Source organism: Cibotium barometz, chromosome 18 (assembly GCF_041138505.1).
Source record: "Cibotium barometz isolate CiBa-2024 chromosome 18, ASM4113850v1, whole genome shotgun sequence".
Lineage (NCBI taxonomy): Eukaryota > Viridiplantae > Streptophyta > Polypodiopsida > Cyatheales > Cibotiaceae > Cibotium > Cibotium barometz.
In genome coordinates this window covers 34,820,018-34,844,945 of record NC_141063.1, presented here as the reverse complement: position 1 = coordinate 34,844,945, position 24,928 = coordinate 34,820,018, and the positions used below count along the sequence as shown (strand labels likewise).

General features: G+C 43.9%; 1 protein-coding gene across 1 annotated transcript in view; it reads right to left on the bottom strand.

Annotated features, from left to right (window-relative positions):
• Positions 1-19,638, bottom strand: part of ARP4 (actin-related protein 4) — a 118,395-nt gene extending 98,757 nt beyond the window's left edge. Inside the window, exon 1 of the mRNA XM_086812503.1 lies at positions 19,495-19,638. Coding sequence (XP_086668629.1) covers positions 19,495-19,507 — 13 coding nt within the window. The 5' untranslated portion in view covers positions 19,508-19,638. The remainder of the gene's footprint in view (positions 1-19,494) is intronic.
• Positions 19,639-24,928: the final 5,290 nt, after the last annotated feature.

The window sequence follows — 24,928 nt, the reverse complement described above, 5'->3', positions numbered from 1 at the left end:
TTGGCTCTAGCCTGTAGTGTAGAAGATAGGGCAGCCTGTCAGTAGCCGCCTGTGTGAGCAGCCACAGCAGTGCTTGTAGAGGTGACAGCCGCCTGTAACAATGCTCAGCCACCTGTAGAGAGGCAGGCAGGCGCAGCCAACAGCAGAGGGCAGTGCAGCAGTCGCCTTCATGAGAACATGCACCAGAGGGGGAGAGAGCCGTACAGAAGCATGCGCAGCAATCTTGCTGCAGATTCTTGCTGCAGATGGTACGCACAGTCCACCAGAGGAACATGCGCAGCAATCTTCAGCCGCCTGTGGGTGCAGCAGTATATCAGTCGCCTGGTAGAGGAGGGAGAAGCAGCCGTACAGAAGCATGCACAGCTTGCATGGAGGAGGCAGCAGCGAAGAGGTGGTCGCCGGTTCCTTTACGTAAGATGAAGCGATGATGTTTTTACGCTTGAAGGAGAGAAACGATTTATCCTTTTAATAAATTAATGTGGAGTTTTACTTTGGTGATACCCACGCATGCATGTGGGGGGACTAGTGGGGGTAGGTGACCATGCCCACCCTCACACTCACTTAAAAGTGGGGCTCCCCACCTTGGCCCCTAAGTGGGTGCCCAAAGGGGGTGCCCACTTTTAAATAAATGTGAACACCTAACCTTATAAATTAAAGGGTTAGAATATAAAACATTAAAACAACAAGTGCGACATACTTACCACCTGTTCACATGCACCAAAACTCGTCAGAATACAGAGCAGACTTCACGACTCACTGGCAGGCGTCCCCGCTCAGTAAGTAACACGTCAAGCAGGCAAACACACAAATACATGTCATGCGAAAACAGTTTCAAACATGCAAAATATGTGTGCATGTGCAAATAGTAACATGGACATATCTCCCGTTCATGGAACAAGTACAAAATATCTGTCGGCACAAAACTGGCACGACATAAAACATAAAAACCTGGTCTTCCTATGGAGTGACAGTCCCATAGGTAAGACACAGTTCCAAGCACGAGTTTCCCTTATGGTGTGACAGTCCCATAGGCAAAACATGGCACGAATACTGGCTCTTCCATGGCGTGACAATCCCATGGGTCGAACACAGTCCAGGTCATACACGGGTGGCACTGGTCTGGCTCCCGTCCATACGACACCATCCTGCTAACACACGGGTGGCACCAGTCTGGCTCCCGTCCATGTCAGCAAAATACTGGCCTCTTCACACGAGACTCCGGCCTGGCCTCAAGTGAACGAGACGCAAAAAATGGAAATGGACCAAATGGTCGGCCAATTGGTGACATCCCCCCGGGCTTCTAAAGAGTTGACCTCAACTGAAAAGCCTCAAGATATGCCTGCAACAATTGCGGATAATCTGCAAAATAATCCTCATTTACCCACTTGGCATCAATAGGCAAATAATTCTTAAACTTCACAAGGTATCTCCTGGAAAGCTTTCCTGCAGGTAGCTCTCTCTCCTTGTGAAAAACAATCTGTTCTGGCTGGAGGATCTCCTCAAGCTCTTCAATCTCTGGCGGATCTTCTGTGACAGGCTCATCAGGATCTGGCCCCACATATTTCCGAAATAGACTCACATGAAAAGCATTGTGAATCTTCCAATGACTAGGTAGAGCAAGCCTGTAGGACACTTCATTGATCTTGTGAATCACCTTGAAGGGTCCATAATAGCGAGGAGAAAGCTTAGGATATGATCCCTCTCGTCCTGGCCTCTTCCGAAGCCTAGCCTTCTCAAATTTCAGCAATACCCAATCACCTTCTTTGACTTCCATGTCCCTTCTATGCTTGTCCGCAGCCATTTTATGCTTATCCTGAGATCTTGCAATGGCTGTTCGCACCTGACCAAAGGCAACATCCAAGTCACGAACATATTCATCAGCTGCAAAAATCTCATCCTTGGTACGAAGGATGGGTGGCAAGACCACTCTGCCATAAATAATCTCAAACGGAGCCTTTCCTGTGGAAGCATGGATCGTATTGTTGTAGGCAAATTCAACAAGTGGAAGATACTTCTCCCATGCACTCTTTTGATCTGCCACATAACATTTCAACAAATTCAACACGGCTGAATTTGCAGCTTCACTTTGGCCATCCGTTTGGGAATGATAAGCTGATGAAAACTGAAGCTTAGTACCCATATTATCAAACAAAGCCCTCCAAAATAGGCTTGTAGTCCTGGGATCTCTATCCCCAACAATGGATTTAGGCATACCATGATGCTTGAAAATATTAGCAAGAAAAAGCTTTACCATATGATCAGCTTTGATGGTTTTCTTGACGGGCAAGAAGTGAGCTTGCTTGCTAAACCTGTCCACAATAGTTCAAATAGCATCATTCCCATGCTGGGATCTAGGCAAATCCATAATAAAATCCATCGTAATACTTTCCCAAGGTTGCGAGGGAATAGGCAATGGCTGAAGCAAACCTGGAGGCTTTTGCCTATCAAATTTCACCTTTTGGCAAGTAATACATGCACGCACATAAGCCTCAATGTCTTTACGCATGCTTGGCCAAAAGAAATACCTCTGAATCATGCGAGTAGTAGGCATAATACCTCGATGACCAGCATATGGTGGAGCGTGACATTCGTCCATAACCTTTGGACGCAAATCCTTCACCACACATAGGCAATTATCCTTCATTAGATAACCCTCGTTGATAACATAAGAGGCATGAGAATGACCAGCCATCAAATCAGTCCATATATGGCAAAAATCAGCATCCAAATGATACAAATCTCTCATAGCAGATAGATCTCCATGAGAGGCCACTGAGACTGCAGCAACATAAGGCCTCCTAGATAGTGCATCGGCCACCACATTTTTCTTTCCTGGGGTATGCACAATCTGAAAATGAAACATGGAAAGAAAATTTGCCATTCTCATCTGCTTCTCTGAAAGCTTGGTTTGAGATAGAAAGTATCTCAAGCTTTGATGATCTGTCTTGACTACAAATTCAGCCCCAAGAAGGTAGTGTTTCCAAATCTTTAAGGCGTGAATTACAGCCAAGAGCTCTTTCTCATAGATATCCATATGAAGCTCAGCATCATGCAAACGACGGCTCTCGTATGCAACTGCATGCCCTTCTTGATTTAGGACAGCTCCTATGCAATCACCACAAGCATCACATTCAACCACGAATGACTTGTGCAAGTCAGGAACAATCAATACTGGACTACATATGATCGCATGCTTGAGCTGCAAGAAAGCATCCTGTTCCTTTGAAGTCCATTTGAAAGCAGTTTTCTTCTTCGTGAGATCATGTAGAGGAGTGGCAATCATGGCGAAATGCCTTATGGAACGCCTGTAATACAAACATAATCCCAGAAAACTACGTACTTGATGTACGTTTTGCAATTCGGGCCAATTCCGAATGGTCTCTATCTTTGCAGGATCCATTGTAACTCCATCTTTGGATACAATATGACCCAGATAATGAATCTCTGAAAGGAAAAACTCACTTTTCTTGGCATTGACGAAAAGTTTATGCTTCCGCAACTCTTCGAACACTGTGACCAAATGAGTTCTGTGTTCCTGCTCATTCTTGGAGAAAACCAAGATATCATCAAAGAAGACTCCTGTAAACTTGCGATGGGGTCGGAATATCCTATCCATCATACGATTAAAAGTAGCAGGAGCATTGGTGAGACCAAAAGGCATTACCAAGAATTCATATAATCCGAAGGCTGTCCTGAATGCAGTCTTATGGACATCTTGTGGCACCACGCGTATCTGGTGATAACCACTCTTCAAATCAAGTCTGCTAAAGCAAGCCGAACCATCAAGCTTATCCAAGATATCATCAATACGTGGAATTGGGAATCTGTTCTTGATGGTAAGCTTGTTCAAAGCTCTATAGTCCACACACATACGAAATGATCCGTCCTTCTTTTGAACGAGAAGCACAGGAGAGCAGTAAGGTGAGGAACTGGACTGAACCAAACCTTTTTCTAAAAGCTCGTTTACCTGCTTCATGATTTCTTCTTGTTGTGGAGCACTCACTCGGTATGCGGGTTTGTTAGGTGGAGAACTACCTGGCACAAGATCTATGCGGTGACCTTCGGGCCTTTGGGGAGGTAATTCACCTGGCAACGAGTCAGCAAAACAGTCTTTGAATGCATTAAGAAAATTCAGTCTATCATTAGACATAGCATCCATATTTTGATGATTTGGCACAAGACTATCACGAACAAAAACCAAGTACGCTGAAAGACTCTTTTTCATTGCTTTATTAATTTGGATGTGTGATACAAGTGGGATGGAATCCCCTTCTTTGCCAGCATCAATAAATGCATGCGGCCTTTATGCATAAAAGAAATCATATTGGACTTGTAATCTTTGCGGGGCTCAAGCCTATGGTGCCACGGCTTGCCCAATAATACATCACATCCATTCAGTGGAGCAACTAGGAAATGCTCATTATCAAGGTAGCCCTGGATATGGATGCGCAACTTCCCTATCAAAGGGGTAACCTGCACCTCTTTACCAATAAATGCAGCTTCGGCTTCAATCTGAGGTCCCATGTTTTCAACCTCAATACCCAATGCAGCTGCCATTTGCATAGAGATGAAATTGTCAGTTGCACAGTCATCAAACATGAAGAGTGCGGGCTGATCCTTGATTTGCCCCCAAGCCTTGCAAACCATTCGCTCTTTTGCATCATGACCTGTATTTCCTTGCACATCAGGAACTGCATGAACATTTGCTTTGGTGTGCTTGTCCTTGTGCTTTGGTTTGCGATCTGGGCATTGTCGAAACATGTGGTCTTTGCTACCACAAGAAAAGCATTTTCCATCCTTAGCATATTGCTCTCTTTGCTCCGGGGTTAAGCCGAATTTATTCTTTCTTGGGCCCTGTTCTTTAGATGTGTTATTTTCAGCTTTACCACCCTTGTAAGGCTCCAGGAAGTTCTTTTTAGTTGGCTGTCCACCCTTTTGCTGATTTGGGACAGCCTTGTCCTTCCCCTTGGAACCTCCTTGATCCTGCTTAATCTTGAGCACCAATTGCTCTGTAGCAAGAGCAGAAGCTGTGAGTTGTTGCAACGTATGTTTTGGGTGCAATTCAATACCCGATCTATATGCTGGTTGCAGTCCAGAACGAAACTTCCTCTTTCTTTCATCCTCAGTGATTTGCATGAAGGGAGTGACTTCCAGCAACACTTTCCAGAATTTGTTAACATACTGTTGCACACTCTCATTATCTTTTTGTTCCAGCCTGTCCCACAATTGAGTGAGAGTTTGCTCCGCATTGGGTGGCAAGAACTGAGCATAAAATCTATCTTTGAATTCCTTCCAAGTAGAGATGGAATCCTTGGTGATCTTTTCAGTGATCCACCAATGGGCAGCAGTCCCTTTCAAAAACATGCTAGCATGGCGCACCTTTGACTTTTCTGTGAAATCCTCATCGCTAAAAGCAATGTCGAACTGTGCCACAAACGCTAACACCTTAGAAGCATCATGTTCACCATGAAAGACATCAAATTTGACAGATTAATCACCTGCTTTGAATTCCTTGAGCTTCCTGGCATGAGGCTCACGGTCTTCTCTTTTTCTTTTCCCCTTATCCAACGGGGTAGCCCTATCTGCATGGGCTCCATGGGCCGTCATAGAAGCTTCATGGGGCACGGTGGCATGTGCGCCACGAACTCGAAACTCAGATGCATGTGACTTACCTGCATAAGGCATGGTCTCTCCATGAGACAACTCAGAAGGCAAAATTTTTCTGGAAGCAGACCTGTCACCATGAGATACATGTCTTGCATGCATGTGACCTTCATGCCCTCCATGAGCACTGGCATACATATATCTATCAGGGTTTGTGCCTTGTGGAGAGGATGCATGTCGAGAGGTGACAGTCACCTCTTCCTTTTGCATAAAAGATTTCAGCCTCTGGGATGCGGGATCTCCATGCTTCAAACGAGGTGGATTTCTGAATTTCAGCTCTCCGTCATCCCCCTCTTTGATATCACCTTTGCGAAGGAGATAGGCAAGTGCCAACTCCCTTGGTTTCTTGCCCACTTCACGAGCCATTGATTCAAAAGTTACATCAACCATAGCATCAGCCTTCCTGGCTTCAATAGCACTTTGTAGATGGGGATCTTCATGTAAAAACTTTAACTCTTGCTCTTGAGCCTGCAAAAGTTTTCTCATATGTTCCATTTCAGCCCTCATAGCATCAGGCTCTTGTTCAAGCATAACTGTCTTTCCTGGAGACAGTTGACCCTTGGATTCACTATCCATAACCCTTTCAAGGGGCTTGTGTCTTCCTCGCAGGGCATCAGACCCACGAGAGGCACTAGATGGACCCCTCGAATTAGGCACTTCCAAAGGGTTGCCTTGGCTGTCCATTGTGTTTTAAGTTTGCTAAAAGCGGGATGTCCAGTACACAGGTTCATTTCCCCACTAGGAAGAGGGAAACAACCGTGCTCTGATACCAATGAAACCGATCCCGTCAAGTGGGAAAGACTCCGTTGGACACCCACACGCTTAATAGCACAACTTTAAAACCACAAATTTGGAATGGACAACTTAATACAACTTGAAATTAAAAGAAATGAAATGGAAAAATGGACACCAGCACTGGGGCCGGAACGGGCCGACCCCCCCCTCAATATATGATATATTTATTGGGAGTATTTAATGAATACAATGCTCCATGGGTTCCAAGAATCAGATAATGTCCATGTACATATGAAAACAGTACCAAACAAGTAGGCTCGAATTTCGATGTAGAAGCTCGAAGCAGAACGACCACTAGTGTGGTCCAATCTCTACGGTCCTGTGCTTTCACTGGACTCCGCGGAGAGCGCCTCACTGGTGTTCCGAGACCACGCACAAACAGGCGCTCTCGTACTAACGCCTGGCTCTCCCGATCTCAGCACCTTTGGACTGAGGTTCGCCAATATAGCTTGGACAACCCGGCACTGAACGGGTGTTGGCCGAGCGGGATGAATCCTTTATCAGATTTAAACATAAAATACTTTACTCAAATCTGAAAATCACTTACTTGTAGATGGTTGATAGAAAACCAATACTTGTGGTATGCTGAAGTCACCCAGGTGATGCGAAGTCTCCTTGTAGAACACCGGTGGAGAGGATGTACCACCTCTCCCAAAGTAGAAAAACCAAGAGATAGCTGTAGACAGTTACTTGGGTAGCTTGCTAGAGAAACAAGCGCAGGTTGTTGGAGAGGACCCACGACTACCTGTAAGAGAAAACAGGCAGCACCTATTGCCAATATGCTGCCGCCTGTAGGAGCATGTAAAAGGGTTTTGGCTGCAGCCTGTAGTGTAGAAGATAGGGCAGCCTGTCAGTAGCCGCCTGTGTGAGCAGCCACAGCAGTGCTTGTAGAGGTGACAGCCGCCTGTAACAATGCTCAGCCACCTGTAGAGAGGCAGGCGCAGCCAACAGCAGAGGGCAGTGCAGCAGTCGCCTTCATGAGAACATGCGCCAGAGGGGGAGAGAGCCGTACAGAAGCATGCGCAGCAATCTTGCTGCAGATTCTTGCTGCAGATGGTACGCACAGTCCACCAGAGGAACATGCGCAGCAATCTTCAGCCGCCTGTGGGTGCAGCAGTATATCAGTCGCCTGGTAGAGGAGGGAGAAGCAGCCGTACAGAAGCATGCACAGCTTGCATGGAGGAGGCAGCAGCGAAGAGGTGGTCGCCGGTTCCTTTACGTAAGATGAAGCGATGATGTTTTTACGCTTGAAGGAGAGAAACGATTTATCCTTTTAATAAATTAATGTGGAGTTTTACTTTGGTGATACCCACGCATGCATGTGGGGGGACTAGTGGGGGTAGGTGACCATGCCCACCCTCACACTCACTTAAAAGTGGGGCTCCCCACCTTGGCCCCTAAGTGGGTGCCCAAAGGGGGTGCCCACTTTTAAATAAATGTGAACACCTAACCTTATAAATTAAAGGGTTAGAATATAAAACATTAAAACAACAAGTGCGACATACTTACCACCTGTTCACATGCACCAAAACTCGTCAGAATACAGAGCAGACTTCACGACTCACTGGCAGGCGTCCCCGCTCAGTAAGTAACACGTCAAGCAGGCAAACACACAAATACATGTCATGCGAAAACAGTTTCAAACATGCAAAATATGTGTGCATGTGCAAATAGTAACATGGACATATCTCCCGTTCATGGAATAAGTACAAAATATCTGTCGGCACAAAACTGGCACGACATAAAACATAAAAACCTGGTCTTCCTATGGAGTGACAGTCCCATAGGTAAGACACAGTTCCAGGCACGAGTTTCCCTTATGGTGTGACAGTCCCATAGGCAAAACATGGCACGAATACTCGCTCTTCCATGGCGTGACAATCCCATGGGTCGAACACAGTCCAGGTCATACACGGGTGGCACTGGTCTGGCTCCCGTCCATACGACACCATCCTGCTAACACACGGGTGGCACCAGTCTGGCTCCCGTCCATGTCAGCAAAATACAAGCCTCTTCACATGAGACTCCGGCCTGGCCTCAAGTGAACGAGACGCAAAAATTGGAAATGGACCAAATGGTCGGCCAATTGGTGACACCCCTTCTGGATTATCTCTGAGAATGTCCATGGCATTTCATGCACATGACAGGTACAGTGGCTGGTACAGTCGATACAATGGCTGGTACAGCAGGTACAAGGGCTGGTACAATAGGTACAGAAAGTACAAAGGTTGGTACAACAAGTACAATGGCTAAAAATCATAATAAAATGATTAAATACCCTTGCCTTAAGTATTTCTTCGCGATGGAAGCCTCCAAAACAGTCCCCAACAGCCGATATTCTTCATGGGCAGCCTGAGAGAGAGAGAGAGAGAGAGAGAGAGAGAGAGAAAGAGAGCAGCCATCATTAGGGCAGCCTGTAACGGTGGTAGAGGCTAGTGTGCAGCAAGAGAGCCTTCATTAATAAAGAGAGGGCTCCAATTTATAGATTTGGGGCTCCCATGAGCTAAAATGGCAAGAGAAGGCTACAATGACAAGTGGAGAGCCACACAATAGCTGGAGTGACAAGTGTGAGGCCACTTGTCTCACTTTGATCCACTTTCTGACAAGTGTGAGGCCACTTGTCTCACTTTGATCCACTTTCTTGCCACATGTCCCAATCTAAGAGATGGGTTCTCCCATAAACTTTATCTCTAAAAATATCCCAACTAGTAGACATTCTGTCATAGGCACTTTGCCAACTCTTGGTATTTGCTCAATTCCAGATGTAATGAAACGAACAAAATTTCCATCAGAGTTGGGCCAAAAATAGCAAATCTCCTAAATTTTAGGAGTGTGGTCCTTTGTTGTCATGTGCATGAAAGATGCCATGGACATTCTCAGGTGCTGGTCCAGAAGAAGCAACTAGATAAAGAGTATGAACCAGATAGGGCTAGGATTTGGAGCACAAGGTGCAGATGAGACAGTAGGATGGACTTGGAGCACGACTTGGATGACTTAGGGGATTTAGTCGGCTGCAAGGAATATGGAGTCGGCTGTACCAGAAAGTGTCGGCTGCAACAAACGTTTCAAGTCATGGAGAGGCGCAGCCCGGGTTTATGGAGGTTCAAGGCCCGTCAGCAGGTCCGACAGCACAATCGGCCAGCCCCAACCTTGAGTCAAAAGCCTATAAATAGCACAAGAGGCACGTTGTGTTAGTCATTCAACTCACTTAGGAGTTGGGTCCTTAGGGTCCCAGATAGGGACAGATTTTGGTGATGTTCACCTTTTCCAAGGAGGCAGCCTAGGGCTGTAGAAGAGTACCTTTTTGTACTATATTAATATACTGAATTTCCAGCATCTCTCTCTCTCTACTCTCTCTTCATGTCTGTGTTTTGCATCAGATTGTTTCCAGCAATGTTTAGGGCTGAAAGAAGACCCCCAGAGCTTCCGCGTGTTACATTGGTATCAGAGCATCAGGCTCAGCAAAACTAAACACTGAATCAGTCCCATATGATGGTGTACAGGTCCAAGGAACAGGAAAGTACACGGATACGAAGCCCAAGGCAAGGAACACAAAATCGGGAAGAGCTCCCAGGAGGTTTGTTGGTGGTGTTCCACAAAGCCAAAGGAGATGGCAGTCCTGTGAGCCAAATAGGTTCTCGGGCAACGGTCCCAAGGGAGGATTATCCTCCGAGGGGTGAGAGTGCCAGATTCATTTCTCAGGAATGAAGACCAAGACAGTGTTCAAAGTCAAGACCAAGACAGTGTTCAAAGTCAAGGCCAAAACAGATTGGGGACGAGATGGAACAAATGCATAGATCTTATTCTGAGACAGAGTGGTTTTGGAGACTGGGCCGGGCTTTCAGAGAAAAGGGTTGCCAGGGATGGATGGATGACAGAGGGACTTCGGGAAAAGATTGGGATGATGACAGTCATCCAAGAACAGGTTGGAATCCCGTCATCAAGTTTAGCAGAGGGGAATGTCATGTGCATGAAAGATGCCATGGACATTCTCAGGTGCTGGTCCAGAAGAGGCAGCCAGATAAAGAGTAAGAACCAGATAGGGCTAGGATTTGGAGCACAAGGTGCAGATGAGACAGTAGGATGGACTTGGAGCAGGACTTGGAGGACTTAGGGGATTCAGACGGCTGTTCCAGAAAGTGTCGGCAGCAGCAAGCGTTTCAAGTCATGGAGAGGCGCAGCCCGACCAGGGTTTATGGAGGTCCAAGGCCAGTCGGCTAGCCCAACCTTGAGTCAAAAGCCTATAAATAGCACAAGAGGCACATTGTGTTAGTTATTCAACTCACTTAGGAGTTGGGTCCTTAGGGTCCCAGATAGGGACAGATTTTGGTGATGTTCACCTTTTCCAAGAAGGCAGCCTAGGGCTGTAGAAGAGTACCTTTTTGTACTATATTAATATACTGAATTTCCAGCATATCTCTCTCTCTCTACTCTCTCTTCATGTCTATGTTTTGCATCAGATTGTTTCCACGAGTGTTTAGGGCTGAAAGAAGACCCCCAGAGCTTCCGCGTGTTACATTTGTATTCTAGGATAATCCCCCATTCCCAAAGCTTGTACTTTCCAAATATTTAGACATCCTGGAGTCCACCAAACCCCTTTCATACTGGGAAATGTCCAGGCTAGTGACATTCCCCCACGGATGGCCTCGTCTAGGCCTTTGTTTCTTCTTCCTTCTAGAGGAGTGGCCAGAGTCAACCTTAAATGTGACCTGAGCGATATTGGCCGAGGGGCCGGGATGAGGTGTAAGGGAAGAGCAGTCAGACATCTCTTCCGGGGTGGTGAAAGAAACTGACTGGGAGGGTGGGGCTTGAGCAACCTGACCAATGGATCGCCACTGAGAGGATCACAGCCAAGTCGAACCATTGCCTTGTTGCTAGGTCCTTGGCGAGGAGCCCTACAGAGTAGGTGCTGGAATATTACCCCCTCTTGATCTCCAATTTGGGGCATTGCTACCACCTTGGTTGTTTTGGCAGGTGGAGGCCGTGGTGTTGGAGGTGTTGCCTCTATTTTCCTTGGCTTTAAAAACACACTCATCATAAAAATGTCCAAGCATTTGGCAATAAGTGCAAAATCTTTTCTTTTTGGGAATATTTTGCCAGTGGGGAATGGGTGTTGAGGCAGGGTTTTTGGAATCAGTATTGTTGCCAGGAGGTTTGCCTTGATTACCTGAGTTGTTGTTCCCCTTCCCTTGCTGTCCTTTTTGAGTAGAGGTGGTATTGGACACAAGGGCCCCCTCTTGAGTGGAGGAGGAAGAGGATGACTTCTTGGGATGAAATTGGCCATGCAACCGAGCGAATCGCAAGAGTTGGCACTCACATTCATATCGGTTAGGCATAGATTCTAAACTAAAGATCTCTGTGACAAAAGGAAAGAAACTAGGCGGCAACTTGTTTAGAAAAGTGATAACCTAGTCTTCCTGTGACTTGGCAAAACCAGTGGTGGCATACTCGGCGTTAAGGCGCCGATACTCAACAACTTTGACGGTCAGGTCATCCCCTTCTTTGATAGAGAAAATTTGAATTTGATGCTCGAGATCAATACGACGCGTGCAATCACGTGCGGCATATCTCTCTGCAAAGTGTGCCCATCTGTCAGAGACATAGGGGACTGTTGAAGTTGAGAATAAACCTCCGACAGAAGGCTTTGCATGAGCTCCACTATAGCAGTGGCATTTCTAGCTTCCCAATGGCTAATGACTTCAAGAGGTGCTAGGGAAGGGTGGGGTTTTGGTTCAAATCCCTTTACTAGGTTCTAGGAACCTTGGGAAGTAAAAACCTGTTCCATAAGATTAGCCCAGGTGGTATAATTAGACCCGTTAAAACGAGTCTTTTCTGCGAAAGCATTTCTCGACATAGAAACATGAAAGGAAGATGGTGGGGGAGTCCAAGATGGCTGGTGCCCATATCCGGAGTGTAAGGTTTGAGGAGGAAAACCAAAAAATCCACCAAGAGCAGGCATAGGTGTAGGACCTGTCGGGGGTACTCCATAAGATGGAATATAAGTTTGGGCACTCAGCATAGGTGGAATACCTGGTTGAGGCACAAATCCTTGAGAGGGCACATAATTAGGAAAAACATTAGTGCCACAGATGGGTTGGTAAACCACCTGATACCCCGGAATGTTGGATGGCACCGCACTGCCAGAGGGCATAGTGCTGAGAGATACCTGGGATGGGTAGAACCCATACGCACGACCCAAAGGAGGTGCAGGCGGTGATGACTGCACGCCAACACTACTAGGAAAAGACATGGGTTGGGTGGGAGGGTTTTGTGCTTGAAGTTGAGCAGTATTCCATTAACACATTAGGAGGAGCAGGAAAAGAAAGTGAACCAGAGGAGAAAACAGTGTTACCTCCTTGAACACCAGAAGTCTAGACCCTCCTCTATTTGGGTTCACAAAATGCCAGGGATCGAGGGTAGTTGATGGTACCGTTTGATGAACCTGTGCTACAAAAGAAGATACCCACGCAGAGTTAGGAACATACGTACTAAAAGGCACATACGAACCTGACGTGGTCACTGGCAGGGTTGATGATGATGGATTTCCGAACGACCGAGGAGGTACGTGTCCTTCCTGAGAAACAGTCCCATACCAAAGTCCAATTTGTCGGCTAGAATGATAAGCACGGCTCTCCTAGAATGAGAAGCAGGGCTCTCCACATGAGGCTGAATACTCGGGTCCAATATTGGCATACTGGCTGTGGGCATGTATCCTCCTTTGGAAGTAACGGCTGATGAGCTCGAAGAAGAAAAACCATATGCCAAGGGTGTAGAGGTTGAGTAGGTAAAAATAGGCTGGTCGTCAATGAAAGACCTCGAACAGGGCTCTCCAATGAATGAGGAGTTCCGAGTCCCATCCTCCGTATGATCTATGTCTGAATAAGGAGAATCAATATCCGATAAGAAAGGTTGATCCTCTGGAATCGTGGGTAGACGATCCATGCTGTGTGCTCTCGAGGTCTTCAATCCTTTTGCTCACGATAGCTCTTATACCATGTGAGGGCAAAAGAGACCAAAGGACCAAATATACGAGAGATCAAAGCAAATAACACAGCATGCAATGGGGATGTATACATAAATGATGAAATCCAGTACAGAAGCTCTATGTGAGACTCCGAAGGAGTAGAGAGGGCTACTGTCCCAAAAACGCAGATAACAGTGCCGTAGTAAGCTTGATGTAAGCGCCGATATATGCCTGATGTAAGGCTGATGTAAACGCTGAAGTACTCCTTATGAAGAAACACTGAAGTCAGTCTAATGGTGTACTGAAGGCAAACGCAGAAGTATACCTGATGGTGAAAACGCTGAGATCAGCCCTGAAGTAGGCCATGACAAAACGTAGAACACTCCCCTGATGTAGGCAATGGAGAAACGCTGTAGACAGCCCTGATGTAGGCGATGAGTCTAGTAGAAGAGATGGCAAGTTGCACCAACTGTAAGCGACCTGCACAAGTAGCAAAGAAGGCAGCTTGCACCTGTCGTAGGCGGCTTGCACCAGCAGCAGAGAAGGCAGGTTGCGCGTTGATGGTGACTCAGATGTTGGCAACCAGCAGAGGAGGTGCTCTTGCGTGTTCCTGAATGAAGATGCGCTTTATATATATATAGGAAGGGAGGGTGCTGGTCGGCCAGCAAATAAAGGTAAAATCAAAATGACCAAATAATCCTTTTTGGGCTGGGTAAAATACCCTTTTGGGTATATTTTCACACACACCTCCCACGCACACACACAGCATACATTCATACAAAGGTCTGTGTACTGAGTTTCTGTCAAAGCTCTCCAGAGATACAAGGCAGACTCAACCATGATGAAGCATAGCACCAAGGACCATAACAAATAGAAAGAATTATTACAACAAAAAGGTAGTTGATAGGGCATATCCACCACTAAAGATAGAAAGAATTAACACTATCAATTGGCTGCAACTTGGACGAAAACTTCACAATGTGAAATTTGCATGTTTGCTAATACAACATAAAGATATACCTAGATGAATCCAAGAACATGCCCAAATTCACCTAATAAGAAAGTGCAATTTATAACCTCATGGTAGTCATCCACAAGACAATAAACCATCAACTCCATCAGGCAATTTTTGTCCAAAAGGGAACTGGCCGACCAGCACCCTTTGAGCATATAAAAGCAGGCACATAATCCTCTCATTAATCATTCAGGTATTCAGCAGATTATTCAGAAATTCAAGCACCAATCAGCATCGTACTCTCTCTAGGAAATTCATTGAAGCATCTCTTCAGCATTCAGCCAGCATATGTGCAGTCCTTGGTGGTATGCCCCAAGTGGCATCCGACTCACAAGGCTGCCATTCCCCTTGGATCTTGTGGAACACCACTAACCAACCTCCTAGGAACTTCTTACATGTCTCGTGTTACTCTCCTTAGACTCTGCACCTTCATCTAGGACACCATCAGTGTTTAGCATTCCTGAACCTGAAGCTCTGATACCATGTCACATGCGAAAGCTCTGGGAGTCACCCTAAACACCTTGCAAGAACATGTAGATGCAAAATGCATACAAAAGATGGAGAGAAGAGAGAGAGAGAGAGAGAGAGAGAGAGAGAGAGCTGAGTTTTCAATATATTCAATACTGTACAAAAAGGGTACAAATCTGGCAAGCCATAGGCTCCCCATAACAAGGTTCTCTACTCCAAAAAGACCTAGTCTTAGGATCCAATCTCCACAAGACTAAATGACCCTAATGATCTTGGCTTAGCCTTTTTATAGGCTCTCCATATGCAAGGGACCTAGCCAACTTGCTGTCAGCCAACAGCAATTCACCCAACCTGCTGTCCAAACTCTGTGTCCACCAGCTACATTAGCTACATGCTGACAACCCGCTTGTATTGCCAGGGTTCTTCTAGCCCTAATTCATCTATGTTTTCTACTTCCTTTTCAGAGATTAGCAATGAGATTAGCATGTCCATGTCATGCACATGACAATCTCGTCCAAGATTGACCAAGGATCATCTAATCTGGAACACACCTAGAAGTAAGGCTTTAGGCTCACCTCCCAGCCATAGAGTCCATCCAGACTCACCCTTGAGTTGGAGGCCATAGCTACACCCTAGGCAAAGCTCCTCCACGATAAGACTTGGCGTCCCATACCACCAAGCCACACCCTACACATGTCCTTGCGGTGAGCAATCCTATTGGGCTTAGGCAACAAGTCATCCTAGGCGATCGTGTCCTAGAACTATACCTTGGATTCACTTATATAGGAGCCTAGGCCCTAAACTTAACCCTGCTTTTATTATAAGTGCTTTCCCATAGTTCTTTTAATAATTATGCCTCCTATTTAATGCCTTTCTTCACTTAGTGTGAAGCCGTCTCCTAGCCAGGTACCCCCTAGCCTCGGTTAACCCGACAAGTCTTCAACCTCGACAAGTTCTTGAGAAGTAAAAGGTTATCCTTAGTTCCCATCATCTCTTTCAATCCACTAACATGAAAGACTGGATAAACTGTTACATTCGAAATGCAACTCATAAGCAACTCACCAATCTTTTTAAAGATCACGGTCCCTAGGGAATAACTTCCGAACCTTCCCCATACGTAAAGTTTCAAAACTCTTGGGCACTCTTAAATAAACTAGCATTCCCATGGTAAACTCTCGATGAACATTGCCTATCAGCATAATACCGTACCAAATGCTATGCACTCTTGATAGCCTCCTATGCACTGACTAGCATTTCTTGCATGTCTGCTAAGAAATCTGTATCTGCATGAATCTGGATACGCTTTTGGAGATCTAGGATGGTATTTAAAGCCTTCCTTCACTTAGTGTGAAGCCATCTCCTAGCCAGGCACCCCTCTAACCTCAGATTAACCCACCCTTGGTTAGGTGCCTAGTGTGGACATAACAATGTGGAACATAGGACAAGTCTTCAACCTCGACAAGTTCCTAAGGAGTAAAATAGGAAGATAGAGGCCTATTAAGGGGATAAGTATAATGGTAAGCATTTTCCCCCTCCTTATCTCTTCGTCACAAGTTGGGGGTGGAGCTCCCAACATCTCTTTCAGTCGACTGACATGAAAGACTCGATAAACTTTTACATTCAAAACACAACTCTAGTCTTCAAGACATCTCACTAATCTTTTTTAAAGATCCTATAAGGTCCACAGTACCTAGGGAATAACTTTCCTCATACGTAACATTTCAGAACTCTTGGGCACTCTTAAATAAACTAGCATTCACGCGATAGACTCTCTCGGTGAACGTTGCCTATCAGCAAAAAATATGCCAAATGTTACGCACTCTTGATAGCCTCACATGCACTGACTAGCATTTCTTGCATATCTGCTAAGAAATCTATAGCCACATCAATGTGAATACACTTAAGTCAAACTTTTATTGGAGATCTAGATTGGTATGCTTACATGAACATAAAACGGATTGTAACCACTAGCCGCATGCTCAGCACTATTATAGGCAAACTCGACCATCGAGAATGTACTTCCGATGGTCTCTTAGAGATGCATGCAAGAAGCATATTCTCCAAAACCTGATTCACCCTCTATGTTTGCCCATGAAACTAAGGATGACTGGAGGAACTCATACTCAACGTAGTCTCCAATCTCTAGAAAACTAGCTACCAGAAATATCCAAAAAACTTGAGTCCCTGTCAATGACTATATCAAAAGGTAGTCCATACAACCTAAAAAGCTACTCAACAAACTATTACGCCAATTCAATTGCCTTCACTATCACTTTTGTACGTAAAAATCATGCCATCTTCATCAGTCTCTCTACCACCACCCAGATAATAGCATGCCCTCTACTAGTCCATGGAAAACCTACAATAAAGTTCATGGAGATACTCTCACATTTACCTCTTGGGATCTCTAGAGGATGTAATATACCTCCAGCCCTATGGCGCTCAGCCTTATTCACTTAACATTGACACTTTACCACATATGCCTTCATCTTAGGCAAGTAAAATGTCGTATTACCAAATCATCAGTTCGTTGTACCATTGGATGACCTATTGTAGGAGCATCGTGATTAAGCTCTTAGCCAATCTAGACCTCATCCTGCAGCACCCTTAGCCCATGCATGAACCCTCTAGGTCCTCACACCCCAACTAAGCCCTAACCCTAACATGGGTTAGTCCATGTCCCTAGCCCTAACCCTAGGCCTGTCGGGACGTAACATACTTCTCTCCTTTTGTTCAATTCACGTTCTTGTGAATGCATAAGGAGACAAGCCTATGTAAGCAAATCCCCAAATCCGCGCATATGTCCATAACATCTACTCAAGTCTATTGTCTCTTACCCAGGCTAGTGTAAGACTCCTCTTATAGACCCTACAAAAAAGATCCAATTGCTTACAATCAATCCAACTCTCATCCAAGAGCTGAAACCCAATAGGACATCTACCAATGTCATGTGCGCTTGGTCAGAGCGTTATATAAACTTATTAGCAAATAATAACAATGAATCAAATAAAAATCAAAACAATATACACAAAGCAATTCACATAAACACAAGACACTACATTGGGCCAAGACCACCCTCTGCCCCAATTGCAAATATAGAAATGGGAATTCAAAGGGTTGATGTCCCTCGATACCTCACTTATGCTTTCACAATTACCAAACCATAAACTTGTTGAATAAATCATCTATTTCCATCCATTTTGCTCCAGCTGCTTCCATCTATCCCTATCCACTTACTTTTGTCCATCACCATTGGTCTCCTTTTGTCAGGTTTAGTTCATCTACTCAAGAATTTTAGTGATTTCCATCCACTCGGCTCCTCTATGCTCTCTGCTGCACCGTTTGCTTGCAAACCGAAGAGGCGAGAATGAAATATGATGAACTGGGGCTGGGCTGCCTTTTTATAGACTGAATTTCCCACCATCGTGCTGGTCTGCCAAACTGCCTACTGGTCGTGGGCTGAAAATATTAAAAATTGCCCCTTTCAGCCCTAATTAGGGGCTGTTGACCCTTGGCTCTGCCCTAATTACTCTAGGTTCCAAGGGGCTGTTTGGATCACCCCAAGGCTCCTCCATGGCCTCTGAAAGTCATTGCAAATGTAGGTAAGACACTTGTTTTTTCTTCATTTCCACTAAGTGTTTGACAATATCTTTGGACTTCTTTGGCTAATCTAGTTCCTTCTGATCTTCATCTGCTCTTTGGTTTTTTTGATCTTGTGAATGACCATATGGCCATGTTGCTTAGAGTGGCTATCTCCGATCATTGGCATGCAACTACCACTAGCCCATGTGTGCAAGCCCGTACTCTCACTATCCCTCAGTGAACCACGTCCCTTCATGAGGGCTTGCAAGAGGTCTACTAAACCATAACCCTTCTAGACTACCCTGTGCATGTCTTCAACTGTCTTGGCATATGAATCTAAATGCATGTGACACATGATACTTTGAAATGCTTCAAAACCCATAAGTTTTTTTTTTTCTAAATTGTGAAATTTTTGTACTGAAGGATGTGCCAAGGTTCAAACAGACAACCTGTGCATCAGCAGCCTGGGTACACCACCACTAGGGCTAGAGCTCGCTCGCAAAAACCCATAAGTTACTCATGGTGGCATCCGCAATCAAGAACATATCCCAGCATAATGCTTTGAAATGCTTGGAAGACTCCCCAGCCCTACTGCATCGACACAATTGCAGTCCTTCATGTGACTTCACCTCAGGCAACCAGGGTCCTGTTTTAGTTTGTCATCTTTCCCTTCTCCTTTGATACCAGGTGTCTTCTAAACATGATGTTAGAACATTTCTTAGGCCGCTTGGCCTTTTCAGAATCCATGGATACCTTTCACTCAAGGAAATGATTTCTTCTAAGTCATCATACAAGGTGGACTTAACCTTTTCATGAGGATTCACATGTTTTTCACGCCTTGAAGAGAAATAAAAATGAGAGTTTGTTTAGGCTGACGCTCACGCTATCTCTCTCTTTCTCTCTCTCTCCCTCCCTCGTGTGTGTCGCGTGTGTGTCGCGTGTGTGTGTGTGTGTGTGTTGTGGAGGGGGAGCGGGGGGGGGAACAACAGGGCTTAGAAGCACTCACCGCCTCCATACATGGCTCGTATGAGAAGAGAAAAGCTTTCGCTGGGTTGAGCTCGGCTTTGGGGAAAATTCCGTCTCAGAAATCAAAGCTCGCTTGTTAACCCTTTGCCCGTCGCGAACTCAAATGTCGACAGCAAAATATGAAGCGCGGTTTATGGAAAATTATTATTTTTACCTTAGCCTAAGGTAGGAATTGTGTTTTAATATTTCGTATATGTCTAAGAACAAATCCTTTTTTAACACTACTTTATACTACTAGTGTGATGAAAGCAAGGTGGCTTTTCCTCGTTTGCAAGTGTCACAAGTGTCACAAGGTGCTAATAGGGTAAGTGTTTGTAGGGTCAATATTAGTAAGATAATAAGAATTAGTATTTTTACAAAAAAAAATGGGAACAATAGATATATTTATTTATTTATTTCCAAAGTCACCTTTACATCTTTACACTTAGACCCAGCTCCAAAAGAGAAAAACCTTTAATTTCTACATCTCCATGTTAAGCAAACCTCATATTAAAGACCAACTATCATCTTCCATCACAAAAGAAGACTGTCCCCATGAAATTTGATAACCAAGCTGAATACAAGCCTCAATCATAGCTTCCTTTGTGTAACCTTTAGGAGACTGTTTCTCCAAGACATCTCCTTTCTTGGTCCATATTTTCACTACTAGTCTGGTTCCAATAGGGTTTTCAATGAAGACCACATAAGTGGATACAATCTGCTTCTCTTTGAGGTACCACCTTTTGGTCTTTGGCCCAAACTTCGCAGGTTTTGGCTTTAGATGTAACCCTATAACACTCTGAAACATAAGAGAGTCTCTTAGGGTTTACCTAGTTTGTATGAAAGTCACCCCCAAACTGGAATAGGGGTCAACCTATGCCAACTTGCAATGCTTGAATTATCTAAATCATCTCATCGTTATTCAGCTTATTCAGCTTATTCAGCTTATTCACATAGTATATAGACCAACACATGTATTTGTGCATCAACTTTGTCACATCCATCCCTAAATTGGTTTCTTTTTTAAAAACTATACAATTTCTGGTATTCCATATCTCCCATAGACAGCAGAACCTGATTATGTTAAAAATTAGATCAGTAGCTTCATCATTGACTGTCCATCTTCCTAAGATCCAGTCCCCCTACTAGCCTTGTATTTCTATGCTACAGGAAACCCATTTCCCAATTCTGCACCATGCCCCTCTAATAGTAGGATAGTCCCAAAAGGCATGTTTCCCATCTTCCAGGGCTATCTTGCACATGGGACGTCTCTTTGAAGCAGCTTGATCTCAATGGGTAGGGCCCACATACATATCCTCCAAAGAAAGACCTGGGATTTTGTAGAAATACCTATCTCCCATATTGCTTTCCATCTCCTTCTCTAGCTATTTGGGCTCTAGTTTACCCTCCAAATTTTGTTACAGTAGTCCACGTTCACCTCACTTTTCCTCGACTCCTTATACAAGTATTTGGTCACCCCTTTATCCAATTTCACACCATTGTACCAAGCCTAATCCTTTATCCAGCTGAATTCATCAAAAGCTGTAGATGTTCACCCCTTTTGTACCTCAACCAGCACCTCTCTAACTAATTGCCTTTCCCTATAAGACAATATGAATTCCTCTTCCAACTATTCAAGCTCTTTCCACCCCACTGTTGTCCCATCCCAACAATCAGCTAGCCTCCTTAGCCCATTATTGTTCAAGTTTTTAGCTAATCTAGATCTTGAAGGCCTAAAGGCGGGTTAAATTTGTGAGTCCACCATATCTCCAGGCTCAACAAAGAATTCCCTAATGCTCTGCAGTACCCATCCCGGACCATCAACCCCAAAATCTCCTTCCATTTGCTGCATAGCATTCTACAAAAGGGGGAACCTGTGACTTTTAAGGGGGCATAAGAGAACAGCTTGTCCTTCCATCCTAGTCCCTCCCACCTGCCTTATGAGTGAATATGGGAGTCTTCCACAATCTCCTTTAACATCTTAGTCCATATCTCCTCTTTTTGAAGACATTTGGGGAGGAGTAAAACAATCCTTGCTACAGTCTGAGAGGGGAGATGCAAAATACCAATACCTCCTTCAGTATTGGGTAAAAATAATTTGTCCTAGGCAAGCCAGGCTAAGGTTTTCTTATTAGGAATCCCATTCCTCCACAAGATATTCCTTATGGGGCCCACACAAATTTACTAGTTATGTAAAGATAGGAGATAGGGGATTTAGATGTGGGCTCAAAATTTGTAAACTATATCTTCAAGTCAAAGTGTGTGCCATCTAGCCCCTTGTTATCCAGGTGTAAAGCATAGTGTAAGATTGGCTTTATTTTGGTTTTAATGACTTTACATGGCATGTAAAGGCATGGGCTAACTGAGCCAATATTTGCAAACTATTTATTTGATTTAATTCCTACTTCTTAATGCCTGCTTTTCCTTGTGAAAATTGTTTTCCTTCAATTTACTACTCAGAATGAGAAAACGCAACCATAGGTATTTTAAAAAAATTATCAGGAAAATTCATATGGAAGAAAATCTACCACAACCTTCACAATGTGTGTTGTTGTCATCCTTCCTTGTCGGTGTACAAAAACAATGCAATTAACAAGGACGATCGTGATTCATACTATAAGTTTGACAGCCAATTGTTGAATCGTGATCACGTCGTCGCTCTATTTGGTAGAGCTTTTCGCATCAATTGTGCTGCGGCACACTACACCAAGAGCAAGGGACACATCCGCAGCCTCACCTTCCTAATAAGATCATCTTAAACACCACCGTCATCAACATCCCATTCTCATCCTTGGCCGCATCTTGCTTGGCGTTAGCATCATCTTTGCATGCATATGATGTGTGTGTGTGTGTTGCTTCTATTCGGTTGTGCAAGTTATGCAAGGCAGATGCATTTAGTTTAAAAAAAAAACCTTAATATCAAAGGTTATCCACTTGTGCTTCTATTCAGTTGTGCAAGGCAGATGTGGCATTTATTTATTTATTTTAAACGTTAATATCAAAGGTTATCCAAATTTACTTAGAAGTGACTTCCATTAATTAATTGATTTTCTTTCCGAACTAAGTTGAACCTTAGAATGTACTAGTTTTTTTTACGTACACTTTGTGTATTTTTGTTTTTTAAAATTTCTTCTCTCTGTTGTGTTACACAGGTCGGCATGGTGTTGGCGGGATCAGCTACATTGGGGTCAGCAGCACAAAGAGTGCACAGAAGATAGGTGATAACTTCAAGCAGTAGGGCCAGCAAAGGCAACGGCTACTAGGCTAAGCGATAGGCGACGACAGCAACAACGTCTAGCGGCGGACCAGCGATACTACTGCAGGCGACATGAATGAGAAAAAGAGACCAATGGTTTTCTCACACACACACACTGGTGGGCGAGTCGAATATATCAAAGGTTACTACTGGTATGATCTGCACATGATACAGAGCGGCCCGCGCATTGCTGTCGCAAGTAGGGTTCCAAAAAAGAACCGCTTCGTTTCAACATAGGATCATCATCAAGAACTAGAGAAAAAATAGGTTTGGTTTCTCCAAGATTTAGGCCATGTTTTAAGTAAACATAATACATTATTTCAAGTGACCTCATATATACATATCTCAAAATAACATCCATGTCTCGTAGATTTATAGCAAAAACAAATATCATAGTAATGTAGCATACAAAGACACAAAAAAGGACCAATATTATATATTCTCAAAACGCATCACAAAATTATCTAAGTCAACTATATAAATATCCATATAAGTCACTAATCTCAATGAGTAATATCAGAATTAGCAAATTGAATTCTTCTCCTGTAAGAAGGATCATTCATCTGTCTCCTCACAATACGCTTTCTATAGTAAGGCGGTGATCCATCCCGCACATGCTCTACTATCGATGAATGAAAAGGATCTGCACAAACAACACAACGATAAATAAAATCTCAAAAGGACCTGTATATAACGACACATCGATAAATAAAATCTCAAAAAAATCATATAATATAAAAATATAATTAAAATTACCTCGTACAATAGAACATCGAGTGGATGGTACATGAGGAGCTCTGGTATAAAACTCATAACGAATACTAATGGTCATGATGGATGTAAGAAACAGCCAGTCATCAGGTACTAAATACCCTCAAAAGATGCAAAGCATCTCTCCATCTCTCTCAAAAAAAAATAGACGCCCCACTATTCATGTGGAACACTAATCCTGTACATCTCGACGCCTTCTCGTCGACAACTCTTACCATAAACATATCAATGTCATGCAATATCCTAAAATCAAAGCATAACAAATAGGTTATACAATTATTTATGCATAGGTTCAAAAAATATTTATACAATGCCTAATAATTACACTTATACTTACCCATCCCTATAGGCATCAATCATAATCCCTCCTACGTGACCCGTAGTAATAGAAGCTGACCATAGCGGTGGCTCTGTACAGATAAACATCAGTAGAGAATGTCATGTTCCATACTTTGTAATCAAGAAAAGTTATGCAAATATAGAGATAACTCCCCTACTATCGTCGACAAAGACATGTCCAATGTAAAGGTAATCTTAGACATGTCTGTCAAAACATAAACAACAAAAATAAGTACTTTTACCATGGACAAATATGTATAAAAAAGAAATCACAACAAAATTAATCAAATCGCAAAACTCAAATAAGAAACTTGACTTGTCACTCTGAAGTCTTCAAGATCTCCTTATAAACAATCTTGTTTGTCGTAGGTGTATAACTTAAAGATCATCAAATGAAGACTCTACATTAGCATTATCCTCAAGTAACAGCTTCATAGCATGAGGAGACCGTGCTCGTGTTGACAACACAACATACAATTGCCCATGAGTAAACACTAGAGTCACCAAATACAACCCCAAGACATTTAGGGTTTGGCCTTGCAATTTGTTTATTGTCTCCGTATCATGGGGGTGAATGGTAGTTGGGTCTCGGTGCATATAAAGGTGATTCGTGGAAGAAATTCTCTTTCATCAACTTTAGTACCAGTGATAATTTCAGTCTCCAAGACTTTAGAGTGAAAGGCCTTACATATCATCCATGTACCGTTTACAGAGTCCATGTCTTGGATCCAAGTTACGAAGCAAAATAACAAGAGCTTCTAACTTTAAAAACCAAGCAGTGAGATGGATATCCGCCCCGAAGGTTGATTGCATTCAAAAATTCCATGGAATATAGGAATGAATTTTCATCATTTTCAAGAATTGAATCTGCACTAAAATGTTGCTTAGGCTCACCAGGCATTGCATCCAAAGCTGTCCTATTCACAATATCCACTTGACTGTTTATTGGAGCAACAATAACATGCTCACTAAAGTATGAAGCATATGTCGTAGAGTGATAGCCAATTCAAAGTATACCCAATGTACCAAGTCTTTAAGGGTTGATCTTTGTAAGACCATATTACTTGGC